Consider the following 20,006-nt stretch of genomic DNA (forward strand, 5'->3'; position numbering starts at 1 on the left):
TTGCTCTATTCGACATCGCAACATTTCCATTCCACAAGTCTCCGCTGTCCACATGGAAACCAGGCATACTAATGGCATCCTCACGAATAAAGAATCATGTTGGTTGCCCATTGGAGAGCTGTCTCAGGAATTTGGGCTAGCCACACCATCAGGTCCAGAACAGCATCCTTCCATATAATAGTCTGGCATTTGAGGCCTTGACATACACCACTGTTCTTGCATAGTCGTTGCCCACCAGCAGCCAATTCAGGAGTCATTGAGTGTTAGCTAGGTTCACAGTTCTTCATTATGCAGGTTAACAACTGGGGACTGCTAAAGAGCTGATATATAGCTGTAAACACAACATAACACTGCAGGACACCAGGAACACATAAGATCCCAGAATATTGGCAGATATGTAACCCACACTCAACCCTGGAGCACATGAGGGACAGCCTCTGCTGCACTGTACGACTTTGAAATATTGCATCGGGTCGAAGAGCTATTCACCAGATGAGAAGTTCACTGAAGCAAAATATATAATAATTTTTATTGTCACAAATAGGCTTACGTTAACACTGCAATGAAGTTACTGTGAAAAGCCCCTAGTCGCCACATTCCGCCGTCTGTTTGGGTACACCAAGGGAGAATTGAGAATGTCCAATTCACCTAACAAGCACGTCTTTCGGGACTTGTGGGAGGGACCCGGAGGCAATCCACGCAGACACAGGGAGAACGCGCAGACTCCGCACAGACATTGACCCAAGCCGGGAATCGAACCAAGGGCCCTGGCGCTGTGAAGCAACAGTGCTAACCACTGTGCTACCATGCTGCCCCACGGCGGCATATTGGAATAGTGGTTAGCATTGCTGCCTCACATCGCCCGGGTTCAGTTCCGGCTTATGTGACTGTGTGGTGGACTTTGCACTTTCTCCCAGTGTCTGCATGGGTTTCCTCTGGTTGCTCCAGTTTCCTCCCACAGTCCAAAGATGTGCAAGTCATGGGGTTACAGGGATAGGCGGGGGAGTTGGGCCTAGGTAGGGTACTCTTTCAGAGGGTCGGTGCAGACTCAATGGACTGAATGGCCCCCTTCTTCACTGTCGGGATTATATGGTTTTATGCGCATAGCATATACAGATTGTGAACATCTGTGCCACCTTTGTGATCTCAATTTCTTCATTGTTCTTAACCTTGCAACCCTGATGTCCACATCAGAGGTGGAGGCAGCTTGCTGAATGCTATGACTGTTGTCTGTGATGGCCTTGGCCGGTGTCCTTTGGAGGGCCAAGGCCTGAAGGGCTCCCACTGTGCACCCTCTTCAGCCTGAGGAGTTTGAGATGATTGGGTGACAGGCAGAGGGGCTTGGAATATCAGGCAGCCCAGAAGAGTTCTGGGTGGTTAGCCCAGGGTGTCTAACTGACACTCCCAATTGTGAGTGCCTGAGGGCCCCTCTCTTTACCTTGAAGAGAAAAGGCTCCTGGAAGAAGATATAGGGGCCCTGCCACCCCTCCCGCCTAGCCAGGCTAAAACATTCTCATGGTGAAGTGATGGTGTGGTGCTCCTCCCGCATATCTGACAGAAATCTATGAACCAAGGTCTCCATGGCGCTCGCCACCCTTTTCACTAGTGATCCTTTCAATGGTGACCTTGGCACAAAAATTAAATGGGAAAGATGGACAATCCATGGTTTACAAGGGAAATTAGAGATAGTATTCGATCCAAGGAAGAAGCATAGCTATTGGCCAAGAAAGGGTCTCATTATTGGAAGCAGTTTAGAATTCAGCAAAGAAGGTCCAAGGGACTGATGAAGGGGAAAATAGAGTACAAGAGTAAGCTTGCAGGGAACATAAAAAGCTGACTGTAAAAGCTCGGTATGTGAAGAAAAAAAGATTGGTGAAGACAAATGACGGTCCCTTGCAGTCAGAAACAGGAATTTATAATGGGGGACAAAGAAAAGCTGAGCAACTAAACACATACTTTGATTTTGTCTTCACAAACAAGATACCAGAAATGTTGGGGAATGCAGGGTTTAGTGAGAGGGAGGAACTGAACGAGATCAATATTAGTAGAGAAATGGTGTTGGGGAAATTGATGGGATTGAAGGCTGATAAATATCCAGGGCCTGATAATTTACATACCGGAGTACTTAAGGAAGTGGCTCTAGAAATAGTGGTCATCTTCCAAGATTCTATAGTTTCTGGAACAGTTCCTACAGTTTGGAGGGTAGCTAATGTCACCCCACTATTTAAAAAGGGACGGAGGGAGAAAACTGAATTATCGACCAGTAAACCTGATGTTGGTAGGGGGGGAAATTCTAGAATCCATTATCAAGGATTTTATAGGAGAGCACTTGGAAAACAGTGGCAGGATCAGACAGAGTTGGCATGGATTTATGAAGGGGATATCATGCTTGACAAATCCACTGTAATTCTTCAAAGATGTAATTATTAGAGTTGAGGGGGAGCCAGTGGATGTGGTTTATTTGGACTTTCAGAAGGCTTTTTTCAAATTGGCAGGCAGTCACTAGTGGGGTACCACAGGGATTGGTGCTGAGACCTGAGCTATTCACAATGTATATTAATGATTTAGATGAGGGAACAAAATGTCATGTCTCCAAATTTGCAGATGACACAAAGTTGGATGTGAAGGAGGATGCAGAGATCCTCCAGTTTGATTTGGACAAGTTGAGTGAGTGGGCAAATGAATGGTCAATGCCATATAATTTGGATAAATGTGTGGTTACCCACTTTGGGTGCAACAACGGGAAGGCAGACTATTATCTGAATGGCCATAAATTAGGAGAGGGGAATGTGCAACGAGAGCTGGGTGTCCTCTTACACCATTCGATGAAGGTGAGCATGCATGTACAACAAGCAGTAAAGGAGGCTAATGGTATGCTGGTCTTCATTGTAAGAGGATTTGAGTACAGGAGCAGGGATGTCTTGCTGTGAGGGCCCTGGTGAAGCCACATCTGGAATATTGTGTGCAGTTTTGGTCTCTTTATCTGTGGAAGGATGTTCTTGCTCTGGAGAGTGTGCAGCGAAGGTTTACCAGACTGATTCCTGGGGTGGCAGGATGGGCGTATTAGAAGAGATTGAGATAGCCAAGATTGTATTCGGTGGAGTTCAGAGAATGAGGGGCGATCATCTAGAAACCTATAAAATTCTAATAAGACTAGACACGGTAGGTACAAGAAGCATGTTCCTGATGGTGGGGTTGTCCAGAATGAGGGGTCACAACCTGAGGATATGGAGTAGACCATTTAGGACAGAGATGAGGACAAATTTCTTCACAAGAGTGTCATAAGGCTGTGGAATCTGTTGCAACTGTTAATGGTTGAGGCCAAAACATTGTATGTTTTCAAGACTCAGTTAGATATAGCACTTGGGGCGAAGGAGATCAAATAATATGGGGGGGCGGGGGGGTGGGAGATTAGGCTATTGAGTTGGATCATCAGCCATGATCATAATGAATAGCAGAGCAGGCTCGAAGGGCCAACTAGCCTCTGCCTGCTCCTATTTTCCATGTTTTTCTACGCATTCCTATGTCGGGGTCAAGACATCTGACAGAACATAGACTCCTCCATCCTCCATTCTAATCTGGTGATGGCCTCTGACAACCCTGCTTGATGTGCCCCTGTATGTCTTTGAAACAATAAGGGCCAAGTCCAGAGGCTCGTCATTGGGCTCAGCAAAAGCCAGAGGTCCTATGGGTTTGGTGTCCCTGACTCCGCCTGCTTTGAACAGAATGTGTATTGTGCTCACCTGATGGTGATCCTGAGCCTGCTCTAAAACGAGAGTTTATAAACGTTGGGGAAAAAGCTCAAATTGAATTGTAACAGTGTTTGCCTGTTTTCTATTTCCCATATTAATTTTCTGTTTACTTGGCATAATTATTTTCCAGGATCAAAACTTGCTTCCAAAAAAATACTTTGAAATTGACTTTCCAATGATTGTCTTGAGAAAAATACACTTGATCAAGTAAGTTCCTTTGATTATTAAATCACCAGCTTCAATTGCAATTTCAAATTTCTTCAATGTATTAATGTGATATGTCATGGAGTGATGTAACCTGGTTCTCCTCTTTTCCAAGTTGCAGGGTGAGGAGTTATTAAAACATGGTTTGAAGATGTAATTTGATATCCATTTTAAAGTCATACATTCTGCTCTTACTTTTATATTCCTGTCATAAATTCCCAATTCCAAATTTAAAATGGAAACTGCCTGTGTGAACTTGTTTTGCTTCAATAATAATAATAATTATTATTACTATTGCCACAAGTAGGCTTACACTAACACTGTAATGAAGTTACTGTGAAAAGCCACTAGTCGCCACTCTCCGGCGCCTGTACGGGTACACTGAGGGAGAATTGAGAATGTCCAGTTCACCGAACAAGCATGTCTTTCTGGACTCGTGGGAGGAAATCGGAGCACCCGGAGGAAACCCATGCTGACACGTGGAGAACGTACAGACTTCGGATAGACAGTCACCCAAGCCAGGAATCAAACCTGGGACCCTGGTGCTGTGAAGCCACAGTGCTAACCACTGTGCTACCATGCTGCCAATATGCTTCCAGCAGTGGTCGTACTGCAAGGAGCATCACCACTCAAGAGAGGCTGTCATTACAAAATGACAAGTTTATATCAGCAATGTTCATTGTGGGAATTGTTGTTAAATTTAGAGTTTCCAATCAGGGACAATTTAGTGTGATCAATCCACTTACCGGGCACATCTTTTGGGTTGTGGGTGCGAAACCCACGCAAACACGGGGAGAATGTGCAAACTCCACACAGACCGTAACCCAGAGCCGGGATCAAACCTGGGACCTTGGCACCGTGAGGCAGCAATGCAAACCACTGTGCCACTGTGCTGCCCTTAATTGTGGGAATTTACAATGAACAATTCTGTAGGAAATTAACACAGATGAAAGATCTTTAATATACATATATATTGGGCCCAGAACTGGTATCTCGGAGACACCGGCAATTACATCTCCCCAGTCTGAAAAACATCTGTCAATCATTGCTGTTTTCTAATCTACTTGTATAAACTTCATATCCATACTACCACGCTCACTGTAAAATTATGCACCTTAACCTTTATCACCAGGCCTCCATTTGGCACATTATTAATTGCCTTGTGTACACCCCCACCTAATTTCCTCAAACAACTCTACCAAATTCATGACGAACCAACTTGCCTTTTACAAATCCATTCTGGCTGCCCTTAATTAGTCCATGTATTTGTAGGTGAGAATTTATTTTCCATATTATGACCTTGACAACAGGGAAGCTTCAATGTTAGGCTGATTGGTCTGTAGCTACTTGATTTCTTCCTGCTCTTTTTGAACAAGAGATATCATATTGACAACCTCTGACATAACGTCCATAACCCAAGGAAAGATTCCCTGTTATGTATGTAGATTTGTGATATTTTCTTTTAAAAAATCTTTTCAAGTGTTATGTTTTGAAACAAAGTGAATTTGCACAGGTTTTTAGGACCAGAGGCTGTAGGCATTGGAGATTAGCATGAAAAGACACATGACCCAATTTGTAGAATGTCATCACACAGTCTATTTCAGTCTGATGTAAGTGTTGGTTGCAGTGAGGGACTAATTACACTGGAAAGAACTACAGTTAGATACAACCAATATATTTTAACCAAAATCAGTTGCATTTTAAGGACCGCAGTTCACAAGCACTGTATTTAAGCGTAGTCACTGAGTTCTGCAAAACAATAAAAGAGCAGTACTTGGGCAACATGCATATGGATAGACAGACAGGAAATGATGATTAAAGAACAGAAAAGCATTGCCTTGAACTGAGAGCAGAGAGAATGAAAACATAGATTTTACAATTTTGTTGAGGTTGATCAATGTATGGAATGGACACTCAAGGATGCAGTGAAGGCTGACTGTGTCAGTAATGTCAAGTATCTGCCAGTGGGGAATTGGAATTTTCCCCTCCAGGTTTTCATGCCAGCCTAATGGTTGCGTGATTTTCCTGCTGATCCATGTTGGGGATTCTATCTGCATATATTAGCATGTCATGAATACTCATTGAGATCACCGGAATCACATTCTCCCTCCTAAATTAGTGGCACTTAAATGAGTAATTAGACTGGTCTGATTTACAACCAGATAAAAGTGGTGTGCACCTGCCCACCTTTTCACACATGACTTTGAACTGCGTGTATGTAGCATTTTCCTTTCACTGTGCTGCTGCCATCCTTCGCTGCTGCCCCAACTCCTCACCGCTGGCAAAGCTGCTGTTTGCGGCAAGACCAGGATGGTGTGTGCCAGCAGTGCTGCACTCTACCCAGAGAGATTATTGTTGGGCACAGGCAGGGCTGAATTCTACCTGAGCATCTGTTGTGGGGCACAAACAAGGCTGCACTCTGCCTGAAACCTGCCAAGGTAGGTGGGGGGTGTAGGTTTCAGATGACCAAGGGAGAGTGTGAGATAATGGCAGGCAGAGGAATGACTGTGTGCGGGTGCAGTTATGAGGAACAGTGGAGGCCTGGCATGCAGAGGAATGATTGAAACTGGGGAACTGGAGTCCGACATGGAAACGGTGGAGGTAGACTCCTGAGGGGGTTGGGTGGTGCTTAGTTTTGGATGAGAGGGAGGGGGTGCACACAGACCCTTGACTGGGGGAGGGGACAGTTTGATGGAAACGGGAGGGTAAGTGGCAGGTACTCATTTAGCCATGGCATGTTCAGTGGGGACGGCAGGAATGTCCTTCACGATTACAATGGGGTTCACGGCTACTGAGGGAAGCAGGAGAGTGACTGGGGGAGGTGAACCTGCACATCTTGGAGTCCTGGGATGTTGCAGAAACTTCCATAGTGGCGGGGAAGCTGGAAGTTGGTCTCAAGTAAAAATGCAGCAACACCGTGTTGACTGTGTGATGGAATGACGCAGTTTTTTTAAAAAAAGGCCCTGAGAAAAAGATTGCCGGGGAAGGGTCAGAGGCTGAGTGGAAGAGTCGACGGCTGGACCCATGGGCCCATTCAGTGAATGGCACTCTTAATCTTTTGTGCATTAGAGCATTGAGAAGGTTCAGCTGAAAACAGTAATTTAAACATGTTAAAAAGGTAATGAATTGGGAACACTAAATCATGCTGCGCTCTGACCCAATAACATTCTAGGGCTTTGGGTCACATTTGAAAAGGTCTCATTGATCCTTTTGCTATCAGAGGAATGTGAGAAGGTATGCAGGCTCACATCATTAAGGGACGACAGCGGCAGGACATATGCCAGATTCAAGATTGTCGGTAAGATCTTGTACATTTCATTGTGAAATAGACATGGTTTCCAGGACACAAGACTTCCAAAGATTCCAGGAGTGCAAGGTGGGTGTGAATTCAAATCCTAATGCGGCAGCCTGACAGTGCCTCGGATGAGAGTCTGAAATCACATGGTTGTGCTCAAACCCTCTCTAATTCTATTTGTGATTTTGCTGTCAGGTGGCTGGGAGATTAATAGGCACATATGATACTTGAGTCCCAGTGAGAAAGAATAGAATAAAGAAAATTACAGCACAGGAACAGGCCCTTCGGCCCTCCCAGCCTGCGCCGATCCAGATCCTTTATCTAAACCTCTCACCTATTTTCCAAGGATCTACTTCCCTCTGTTCCCTGCCCGTTCATATATCTGTCTAGATGCATCATAAATGATGCTGTTGTGCCCGCCTCTACCACCTCCACTGGCAAAGCGTTCCAGGCACCCACCATCCTCTGCGTAAAAAACTTTCCACGCACATCTCCCTTAAACTTTCCCCCTCTCACCTTGAAATCGTGACCCCTTGTAATTGACACCCCCACTCTTGGAAAAAGCTTGTTGCTGTCCACCCTGTCCATACCTCTCATAATTTTGTAGACCTCAATCAGGTCCCCCCTCAACCTCCGTCTTTCCAACGAAAACAATCCTAATCTACTCAACCTTTCTTCATCGCTAGCACCCTCCATACCAGGCAACATCCTGGTGAACCTCCTCTGCACCCTCTCTAAAGCATCCACTTCCTTCTGGTAATGTGGCGACCAGAACTGCACGCAGTATTCCAAATGTAGCCTAACCAAAGTCCTATACAACTGTAACATGACCTGCCGACTCTTGTACTCAATACCCCGTCCGATGAAGGCAAGCATGCCGTATGCCTTCTTGACCACTCTATCGACCTGCGTTGCCACCTTCAGGGTACAATGGACCTGAACTCCCAGATCTCTCTGTACATCAATTTTCCCCAGGACTCTTCCATTGACCGTATAGTCCGCTCTTGAATTAGATCTTCCAAAATGCATCACCTCGCATTTGCCTGGATTGAACTCCATCTGCCATTTCTCTGCACAACTCAAATCTATTTATATTTTGCTGTATTCTCTGACAGTCCTCCTCACTATCTGCAACTCCACCAATCTTAGTATCATCTGCAAACTTGCTAATCAGACCACCTATACCTTCGTCCAGATCATTTATGTATATCACAAACAACTGTGGTCTGAGCACGGATCCCTGTGGAACACCACTAGTCACCTTTCTCCATTTTGAGACACTCCCTTCCACCACTACTCTGTCTCCTGTTGCCCAGCCAGTTCTTTATCCATCTAGCTAGTACACCCTGAACCCCATACGACTTCACTTTTTCTATCAACCTACCATGGGAAACTTTATCAAACGCCTTACTGAAGTCCATGTATATGACATCTACAGCCCTTCCCTCATCAATTAACGTTGTCACTTCCTCAAAGAATTAAAAGTCCAGGTTGGGGGGGGGCGGAGGGGGGGGGGGGGGGATCATTTGTGCTTCACTAAAAACATTGGACAGTATTAAACTTAAAAAGAAAATGCATGTGTTTGCGCAAAGGTGCATGACAGGTCAAGATTGGAAAGAATATAATGAACGGATTGATTGCTGGCTAGTTAACAGAGTTGGCATAAATGGGTCTTTTTCTGGTTGGCAGGATGTGACGAGTGGTGTGCCACAGGAATCAGTGCTGGGGCCTCAACCTTTTACAATTTATATAAATGACTTGGATGAAGGAACTGAAGGTATGGTTGCAAAATTTGCTGACGACACAAAGATAGGTAGGAAAGTAAATTGTGAGGAGCACATGAGGCGACTACGAAGGGACATAGATAGGTTAAGTGAGTGGGCACAAAATTGGAGTATAATGTGGGCAAGTATGAAATTGTCCATTTGGGCAGGAAAAGCAGCTTATCTAAATGATGAGAGATTGCAGAGCTCTGAGGGACGGGGGGAACTGGGTGTTCTACTGTAGTGTTTTCCAAACTTTTTTTGCCCAGGACCCATTTTTACCAACCGGCCATCCTTCTGGACCCATGCCGGCCGGCCGACCTTCGCAACCAACGCCGCCTGAACTTCGCGACCGACTTTTCTGCTTACCTTTAATGCAACAGGTGAGCCTGCTTGGTCTTCACAACCTCACTTGCTTTGTCATTCAGTGTTACATTTCTGCGAAGGGCTTCAGCTGATATAAGTTCTCACTGTGATGGCGCAGGCACTGAAGTACTTGTGGAAACCAGTGAACTGGCGCTGACTGCCAGTATCTTTTAAAAAAATATTTTTATTACTATTTTTTTTATAGAGTCACAGCTCTCTCGCTGAAGACCTTGTCGGCTAGTAGTGCAGTGTCTAACCCCAAGTGGGACTCTAGGCACGGCCTGTCTCCAACTTCACATCCATGTAATGTGGAGTGTGGTCAGAGATAATAATCGTGGAGTATTCCGCTCTTATTATTCCTGGAAGCACTGCTTTCCCCACTGCAAAGAAGTCTATCCTTGAGTATGATTTGTGGACCACCGAAAAGAACAAGAATTCCTTCTTACTGGGGTGTAGGAACCCTAGTCATACCGGTCCTTTTAACTGATCTGGGGTTTGATCAGTCTGTCAGTGGGTCCTGTACACAGTTGAAGTCGCCCTCCCAGGATTAGTCGGCATGTGTCAATGTCGGGGATTTCCGCCATGGATTTTTTTAATGAAGCCTGTGTCGTCCCAATTGGGCGTGTACACATTTACCAGGACTACCGGTGCCCCATCTAGGATACCGCTGACCATGAAGTACCGTCCCCCTTGGTTCATAACTGTCCTTGTCGTAGTGCACCTTGTCCTAACTGTGCTTGTCGTAGTGCACCTCATCCTCTTACTAATCAATATGGCTACTTCCCTAGCCCTCGTCCCGTAGCATAAATGGTATGTCTGTCCCACCCAGCCCTTTCTCCCTCAGGTGTGTTTACTGCAGGAAGACCATGTCGGCTTTCAGGCTTCTTACAGGGGGCGAAGACTCTGGATCTTTTCACCGGGCTGTTAAGTCCCCTGACAATCCAGGTGATAATCCTGGTGGTGGTGGTGGTGGTTGCCCCCCCGCCCCTGCAGGATCAACCATACTTACCTGACGGACACAGCACTCCGGAGCTTCCTTTTCTCCAGGGGGCACCCAACATGGCTGCCAACTGTGTGTACGCCATGTGGGTGCACCCCTGCACTCCGGGGCCTCCCTGTTTAGGGACACTCCAAAGTGGCTGCTTGCGGCGCCATCTTGTTTCTTCAGCCTGCTCCTCCCTTGTCGAAGCCCGTATGAAACCCAACTCTTCCTGCTCTGTTCCTTTTTTTGTGTTCTCTTCCCTCCCCCATCGGCCTTTTCCCGTCTCCCTCTGTGCGCGCGCCCCCCCCTCCCCTCCCCTCCCCTCCTCCCCCTCCCCTCCCCTCCTCCCCCTCCCCCTCCCGTCCCCTCCCCCCCTCCCCTCCCCCCTCCCCCCCCCCCCCCTCCTCCCCCCAGGCACTCCCTCCCTGCCAGGAGGTGCGCCGCGTTCCCCCTTGCTTTCTGACTTCCCGCGCTAGCTTTTTCTGCTGGTGTGGTGGCTCCCCTCCCGTGGCTGGTCTTGCCCCTGACTGCCCGTTTCCCTGTTTAAACCCTCACCGGCCTTCCCCTGTCTTCGCTTGTTCCTGTGACCCAGTCTTCCCTTTATGATTGGAACGGTCCCGTGCAAACACGCTCACAGTCCAATGAGTCTTTTGCTCTTTCACAGTCTTTCCCTGCACAACTCTCATCGTTGCTTGCCTGTCCCTTGTACAGGCTGTTGGTTCTGATGAATTAATTTGCTTCTTCCGGGGAGTTAAAGTAGTATCTTTTTTTTTGTATGTGACCCAGAGCCTAGCTGTAAACAGCATATCGAAGCATACCCCATTCTTGGACAGGGACAATTTCGCCTGGTTAAATTTGGCCCTGCGTTTTGCTAAGTCTGCCCAATGTCCTGGTTGATTCTGATTTTGTGTTCTTCTCGGGTGCTCACTTTCGTCTGGCCTGCCTGTTGCAGGATTTTCTCACGGTCCTGATATCGGTGGAGCTTTGCAATAATCGCCCTCGGCTGCTCCCCGGCCTTGGGTGTTGGTCTGAGCGATCTCTGTGCTCTGTCGAGCTCTGGGGGTTTGGGGAAGCTGCCTCTCCCAACTAAGTTGTCTAGCATTTGGGCAATGTAGTCCGAGATAACTTCTGGCAGGCCCACGATCCAGATCATTTGTCTTCGTGACGTGTTCTCCTGATCCTCTCCTTTTCCCCCTTAAGTTCCCCTGGACCGCCACCAACCTTTTTACTTCTGCCTCCAGGGCAATGATTCTGTCGCTTGGTTCGTCGAGGCCTTTTCTAGGTCGAGGATCGTCCTCTTCTGAATCGCCACTTTCTTCCCCAGCCCATCGATTGCCTTCTGTATGGTGGCCATTGCCTCTGCCACCACCACTCAGATTTCTATCTGATCGCCTCCTTCATGGAAGCTCTTCCACCTGTCTCTGGGTTATGGGGGGCTGATGTCTGGGTCATTGGCCACCCTCTCTCCTAGGTGGCCGGGGTCCCTTCGCCTTGTGGGTACGCTGTCTCGTCCGCCTGCTAGTCCTGGCTCTTTCCGCCATTTCTGCTGTCTATTCGGCCCCTCAAGCTCCCGTTTGCTGGCATCTTTTCTCGATTGCCCTCCTTTTGCAGTTGAGGTATTTTTTTCCTTTGAAATTTGGACTAAAAGTGCCTTTTTTTTGTCCTGGTTTGGAGGAGTGCCACCTGATGTGCACCTGCTCAGCACATCACAGTCACCGCAAGTCTTCTGTAGGTACACTTAGCTGTTAGGCATTTTGTCTTAAATAGCGACCGCCAGCATCTGACCTGCCATTCTCACCCCTCACACAAACTTCACTCGGCCACTCTTGTGTCCTTCACAGCCCTGAGCTCCAACAGTTCTACTGCTGGAAGTACCGCCCCATCCTCCTCCTATTGGTCAGCAGAACAATGAGGTGCTGGATGTGACGTTAGGAAAGTTAATCACCCATTGGATAAGCTGTGTGCCAATCGGATGGAGCAAGGTAAAATACTGCGGTTGCTGGTAGACGCGGCCGGTACTCTCAACCTAAAAGCCGGTCACAGTCGTTGGGCACTTCAGCCGCAATCAGGAGCGGCGCAACCGATTGCTCCACGACTCTCCCGACATCCGCCCGCGACCCACCTGTCGGTCACGACCCTGAATTTGGCAAAACCCTCTCCTAGTGCATGAATCACAAAAGTAAACTACTATACGGGCATCGCAAGTAATTAGGAAAACTAATAGAATGTGTTAATTTATTGTGAGTGGAAATGATTACAAAAGTAGGGAGGTTATGCTTCAGTTGCACAGGGCATTGGTGTTACAGCACTGGTCTCTTTATTTAAGAAATGATGTAAATGCGTTAGGTGTAGGTCAGATAATGTTTACTAGACGAATACCAGGAATGGGTGGATTTCGAGGGCAGCACGGTGGCACAGTGGTTAGCATTGCTGCCTACGGCGCTGAGTACCCGGGTTCAAATCCCGGCCCTGGGTCACTGTTCGTGAGGAGTTTGCACGTTCTCCCCATGTCTGCGTGGGTTTCACCCCCACAACCCAAAAGATGTATAGGTGGATTGGCCACGTTAAATTGCCCCTTAATTGGAAGAAATAATTGGATACTCTTAAGTTTATTAAAAAAGAAGGAATGGGCGGATTTCTTATGAGAAAATGTTGGGGAGGGTAGGTTTGTAGTGACTACAGTTTAGAACCGTAAGAAGCGACTTGATCAAAACCTGTAAGATCCTGAGGAGTATTGACAGAGTGAATGTGGAGAGGATGTTTCCTCTTGTGGGAGAACCTAGAACTAGGAGGTCACTGTTCAAAATAAGGGTCGCCTGTTTAAGATGGCAATGAGGAGAACTTTCTTCTGAGGGTCGTGTGTCTGTGGAACTCTCTTCCTCAAAAGGCAGTGAAAGCAGAGTTTTTGAATACTTTTAAGACAGAGCTGGGTAGATTCTTGATAAATAAGAGGATGAAAAGTTATCGGGGGTAGGCAGGAATGTGAGGCTGAAGTTACAATCTGATCAGCCATAATCTTATTGAATGGTGGAGCAGACACGAGGGGATAAGTGGCCTATTCCTGCTCCAAATTACTATGTTCGTATGTTGAGTTCGCTCCTCGGGTGCAAGGGTGAAACTGGGAATGGCATTCATTATGAGTGCAGCCCGAGTTTTCAGTCTTGGAGTGGGAGGTTGATCATTGCAGACCAAGCTGGATTCATATGTTTGATCTATCTGTACCGAGGAAGAAGGAGGGGTGCAGAATGGAGGCTGCAGACAGTGCTGCCTACTTGATGACTCTGTTCAAAATAAGGAGAAGAAGAGGAGTCTATTGTTGTCTCTGGCCAGTACCCACCCTCCCCCCTCCCCCCAAGGAGACCCAGGAGCTGAGACCCATCCCGTGCAGGTGACTGACGCAACTTCGGATGTAACGAAGAAGACGTACTGGAAACTGTACTGTGCTCTCCCAGGTAAAGGCAGAAGATGTTGAGTGTGCATGATGATATATACAATGGTGTTGATGTTGAAGTGTGTGTGAGACATTCAGTGCAAATGTCCCTTCTGCTCATCGTGTTCAAGATCCATGTAGAATAACGCTTAAGAGTGCCCAATGCCCTTATGAGAGTGTGGGTCTCAAGTGAGTAGAAGGTAGACTTATCCTGGCAGAGCGGATGAAATTATTCATCCTCTTCCTGCACTGCAGTGCTATTCTTTTCTGTGTGCCACAGACCTCCCTGGTGACCTCCTCCCTGGTCAGCAGGTTTAGGTTGCTTGTCCTTCTATCACTTGGGAAGAGGACGTCTCTGCATTTGTGCACGGCCTGAGGAGATTCACTATGATTCCATGAACTGTAGCTGAATTGAGGCTCTCATGGCTTGCTTCTCCTGGAGGACATATAATTTGGCCACACCAAACAACTGGTCTGCACAGAGTGAATGTGCATCTTAAATATGGTGGCAGGAACTTTGACCACATGAGGTAATGGTAGGCAGACAAATAAGTGCCTGCCCATTCACGTGATTTGGCAAGCAGCTAGGCAATGCATAATTAATCCGTTTTCAAGTTCGGGCATGAGAACCCGCCATGCTAATCATTGCGAAACTTGTAGACTGTCCTGCTGCTACTTAATCTGCAAAACGGAAAATTCCGTCCATAGGCTATGTCTACTATGTGGAGCTAGTCTTGAGTCATCTGCACTTTTGCAGCAGGCATGCTGATTCTGGATTATTTATTCATATCTGTTATGACTTCTCCAGTAGTTTTTTAATTTCCTACATAATTCATAATAGGCTATAATCATTTGTAGCCCTGCGTCTTGAATATAATTTTGTGGATTGTTGAATCTGGATAAATTCTTGCTGCACTTGACTATGGCAGTAGTTGCTTGTTAATGTGTAAGTAAAATAAAGCCAAATTTTAAGATTATAATACAAAATATTTGTGACTTGTAGCTGGCAGCAAGCCTGTCCCCATTGCCCAAGTAACTTGTAGTTGGGGGAGGGGGGAAACAGTGATTTACATTATTGGGGTGTGTGGCCAACCTCAGCCTACATATCAGAGGGACAGATTACATTAAACTAACATACTTTGTTAATTTATTGCCTACAGCTGAACCGCCATTTCCTATGGTTATTACATATTCTTTCGGAAAGCAAGCATCACTTTGGCCAGTATAATTGGTGAACTGGAAATGGCTGCAAAGTATCGAGGTGGCATATGAATAAATATAGTTCCTGACTAAATGGAAATTAATTTAACAATCTTTCAGTTTGCAGTATAGTTTTATTCAGGCAAGTCATTTCAATGTTTTTAATTCATTCATAAGAAGTGAACATTGCTGGCAAGGCCAGCATTTATTGCCCATCAGAAAGTGCTGGTGAGCTGCCTGCTTGAATCACTCCATGAGGTATAGGGACACCCACACAGTGCTGGAATTTCAATTCTTGGACGCGTGACCGTGAAGGAGGGGGGCGATAGAATTCCAAGTCAGTGTGATGTGTGGCTTGGAGGGGTATTTCCAAGTAATGGTGTTTCTATGCATCTGCTGCCATGGCCTCCCAGGTGGTAGAGGCAATAGGTTTGAAAGGTGCGGTTGAAGAAGTCTTGGTGAGTCTTGGTACATACTACTGCCATTGGGCTGGAGGGAGTCAATGTTTTAAGGTGGGATGCTGATCAAGTAGGCTGCTTCTTCTTGGATAGTGTTCAGCCTCTTTAATGTTGTAAGAGCTGCATTCATCCAGGCAATTGGAGATTATTCCATGAGAGTCCTGACTTCTCCCTTGCAGATAGAGGACAGGTTTTGGGGAGACGGGAAGTGTTAGTTACTGTAGACTTTCCAGCCTCTAATTCCTGCATTTGAAGTTGATGTATTTATATGGCTTCATATTTGTACGTTTTCTGCATTAACGCCCAAGTTGTTGATGGCGGGGTTATTTAAAAATGGCAATGCCATTTAATGTCAAGGACAGATTTTCAGATTATCTGCTGTTGGATAGGGAGAGGGTTTTTACCTAGCACTTGTGTGTGCGATTGATACTTGCTACTTATCAGCTGAAGCCTGAATGTTGTTCAGATCTTGCTGCCTGAGGACACAAATTGCGTCAGTATTTGAGGAGTTGAACATTCCCACATACCACATAATTGTTAGAGTGCACGTTCAGCTTATCGTGTCTGCACCGGCTCTCCGAATAAGTGTTCCGACTTAGTTCCCCGTAACCCTGCACTTTATTTCTATTTGAATAATTAACTAATGCCACAATTGAACCTGCCTCCACCACACTTCAGGTACTGCGTTCCTGACTCGAGCCAGTCACCGTGTAAAAACATTTTTTCTCCTATTGCATTTATTCTTTTGCAAATCACTTTAAGTCAGTGCCCTCTCATACCTGAGCCTTTTATGAACGTGAACTGTTTCTGCTTATCTACTCTGTTCAACCCCCTCATAATTTTGAACAACTCTATCAAATCTCCGCTTGGCCTTCTCTCATCCAAGGAGAGGAGTCCCAGCTTCTCCAACCTATCTTCATAACTGAAGATTCTCATCCCTGGAACATTCTTGTAAACCTCTTCTGCATTCTCTCCAATGCATTCACATCTGACCTCATTGGAGGGACGGTCATTGATGCAGCTGCTGAATGAAGAGGGTTGGCCTCGGACACTACCCTGAAGAACTCCTGTTCTGGGGCTAAGATGTGGCCTCCAGTCTCCTTTGTACTTAGTAAGGCTCCAACGAGTGGAATATTTTCCCACACAATTTCTGTTGAATTCAGATTTGCAACGGCTCCTTCATAATGCATTCAGTCAAATGCTACTTCGATGTTAGTGACGACAGTCCCTCTGGTCTCCCCTCTGAAATTTGGCTCTCGCTGTATTTATATCAAGGCTGTAATAATGTCTGGAGCTGAGTAACTATGGTGGAACCCAAAATGAGTATGGACAAGCAGGTTATTGCTGCAGAAGTGCTACTTGATAGCACTGTGCATAATACTTTCCATCTTTTTGTTCATGATTTGAGGATCGACTAGGGCAATAATTGGCCAGATTGGATTTGTCTTGCTTTTTATGGACAAGACTTAACTGGGTAACTTTCCATAATGTTAGGTAGATACCAGTGTTGAAGCTGTTCTAGAATAGTTGGCAGGGACACGGCTAGTTTTGGAGCACAAGTCTTCAGTTATACAAATGGAATATTGTCAGGACCTTTTCTGGTATCCACTGTCTTCATCCATTTCTTGATATCACATGGAATTAATCAAATTGGCAGAAGACTGGGACTTATGATAAAGGAGACTGATATGGATCATCCACATGGCACTTGTGGTTGCAAATGCTTACCCTTGTCTTTTTTCATCGAAGCACTCTGTCATTAAGGATGGGCTGGTTTGTGGAGCCTTCTCCTTCAGTTAGTTGTCGAACGCCATTCATGACTGGATGTGGGTGGGCATAACAAAGTTTTGATCTGGTTGTTGGTTGTGAGATTGCTCAAGATTGTCAATAGCATGCTGCTTCCACTGTATAACAAACATGTAGTTATGTTGAAGTATCACCAGATTAGCAACTTATTTTTAGGTATACCTGGTACTGCTCCTGACATACACTACTCACTAAACCAGGATGGTCCCCTGACTTGGATGTAATTGTAGAGTGAGGGATATGTTGGACCACAAGGTTACAGATTGTGATTTAATACAACTCTGCTGCTGGCCCACAAAGTCTCATGGATGTCCAGCAATCCTCCCAATACTGCCATCAACAGATACATGCAACGGGTAGATACTGCCATTGACTGATATATCTGCAACAGCTCGACTGGTGAGGATGAGATCCAGCAGGTTTTTCCTTCTTGTTGGTGTTCTCTCCACCTGTCACAGGCCCAATCTGGCAAAAATATCCTTTCAGCCAGCTCAGTGGTACCAGGCCACTCTTGAACATTTAAAGTGCCTCCTCCCCCCGCCAAGTACATTCTGTGTCCTTGTTAACCCCAGTGCTTCTTCCAGGTGGTACTCAACATAGCAGCACTGATTCATCAGTTCAGGGAGGGTAGTAGTTGGTAATCCGTAGAAGGCCTCCTTGCCCATGTTTGACCTGATGTCATGGGACTTGATGGGATCCAAAAGCAATGTTAAGAACTCCCTGGGTCACCATGTCTTGATTGTAGACCAGTGTTCTGCCACCTCTGGTTGTCTGTCCTGTCAGTGGGACAGGACATACCCAGGGATGGTGATGGAGGAGTCTAGGACATTGGTTGTAAGGTAGAATCATAGAATGGTTACAACAGAAGGAAGCCATTCAGTTGATGGTGTTTGTGCTAACTCTGCTAGAGCAACTTAGCCAGTCCCACTCTCTTGCCTTCTCTTTAGATAATTGAATTGGATAAATCCGTAAGTATGACTATGTCAGGGAGGACTTGACTCGTCTGTTGGACAGCTCTCAATATTGAGAAAGTGCCCAGATGCTACTGAGAAGGCCTTTGCAGGTTTGACTGGGCCAAGTGTACTTCTTTTGTTTCTGGTATTTGCATTGATACCGGATGATCTACTCCGTTGTATTATTTTACTTCTTGTTGCGGTTTGTGACAACTGTGTGACTTGTTGGGCCATTAAGACCAAAGAGTCAAGCACATTGCCGTAGGTTTGGACTCATACAGGTCAATCAAGGCAAGGATGGCACCTTTCCTTCCCTGAAGGATATTAGTGAACCAGTTGGGTCTTTAATGACAGAATGGTATTTTGGCCAATATTACTGAAACCAGCTTATCATTCCAGATGTATTAATTAATTGAATTTAAATGCCATGAGCCTCGTGGTGGAATTAGATCTCATCTCGCAGAATGTTAGTTCGATATTTTAAGTAAGGATCTGTTTTGTTATATTCAATGATGTGTGAAAATATGGGATACACTTTTATTAAAATTGGTCTTTTAATATTTTTATATGAATGATTTACAATTAAAATTCCTCCTTTTTACCCTAAATCAGTTGAAAAGCACCAGAAGATTGCTTAGAAACAATGTGTAACTATTTGCTCTTTGCTACAGAACAAAGCCTCCATTGTCAAAGCCAATTATAGAAACACATTCAAGTAGTAGCCTGCTGATAGGTGAGAAAGAAAAATTATACTTGTGTTGTTTGTCTCTCAAAATTTAATGGGGCTTATGAAGTAAAATAATGACTGAAATGGCCTGATCTTTGGTCCAATGATAATTTCTCCTTGAGCTTAGCTGGGCTAATGACCCTTTTTGAGAACCACATTGCAAGCCCACTGAGGCTGATGAGCTATCATAGAATTTTATCATAGAATTTACAGTGCAGAAGGAGGCCATTCGGCCCATCAAGTCTGCACCGGCTCTTGGAAAGAGCACCCTACCCAAGGTCAACACCTCCACCTTATCCCCATAACCCAGTAACCCCACCCAACACTAAGGGCAATTTTGGACACTAAGGGCAATTTATCATGGCCAATCCACCTAACCTGCACATCTTTGGACTGTGGGAGGAAACCGGAGCACCCGGAGGAAACCCACGCACACACTGGGAGGGTGTGCAGACTCCCCACAGACAGTGACCCAAGCCGGAATCGAACCTGGAACCCTGGAGCTGTGAAGCATTTGTGCTATCCACAATGCTACCGTGCTGCCCACCATTGGCACTCTAAACCATTGGTACTCTATGAACCACCATTGTGGCCAGGTGCATGAGTTATATGCCCTTAGAATTCATAGTCTGATAAATCTTGTTCATGTTGTGCCTAATGGGTGTCAGGCTTCCACTATGCCCAACGTAATAAGGTAGGAACCTCCAAAATTTGTGTTACCTCTTTAATCTAGCAAAGAGTTAATTGTATGCATATGTGGGCATTAACTAGAGATTTACAGGACAACACGGTGGTGCAGTGGTTGGCATTGCTGCCTCATGGCGCTGAGGTCCCAGGTTCAATCCTGGCTCTGGGTCACTGTATGGAGTTTGCACATTCTCCGCGTGTTTGCGTGGGTTTTGGCCCCACAACCCAAAGATGTGCAGGGTAGTGGATTGGCCATGCTAAATTGCTCCTTAATTGGAAAAAATGAATTGGATACTCTAAATGTATGGGGAAAAAAAGAGATTTACTTGTGTTCCTATAAATAGGAACATCTTCCATGATTGGTGTGTACCAGGAGGGAGGGA

General features: G+C 45.9%; 1 protein-coding gene across 4 annotated transcripts in view; it reads left to right on the forward strand.

Annotated features, from left to right (window-relative positions):
* LOC140394172 (leucine carboxyl methyltransferase 1-like) overlaps positions 1 to 20,006 on the forward strand; it is a 56,169-nt gene that overhangs the window by 19,355 nt on the left and 16,808 nt on the right. For all 4 annotated transcript variants that reach the window (XM_072481118.1, XM_072481117.1, XM_072481119.1 and 1 more), the window contains exons 5-6: positions 3,883 to 3,959; positions 18,881 to 18,942. In XM_072481118.1, coding sequence (XP_072337219.1) covers positions 3,883 to 3,959; positions 18,881 to 18,942 — 139 coding nt within the window. The remainder of the gene's footprint in view (positions 1 to 3,882; positions 3,960 to 18,880; positions 18,943 to 20,006) is intronic.

The sequence above is a fragment of the Scyliorhinus torazame genome, chromosome 17 (assembly GCF_047496885.1).
Source record: "Scyliorhinus torazame isolate Kashiwa2021f chromosome 17, sScyTor2.1, whole genome shotgun sequence".
In the NCBI taxonomy this organism is placed as follows: Eukaryota; Metazoa; Chordata; class Chondrichthyes; order Carcharhiniformes; family Scyliorhinidae; genus Scyliorhinus; species Scyliorhinus torazame.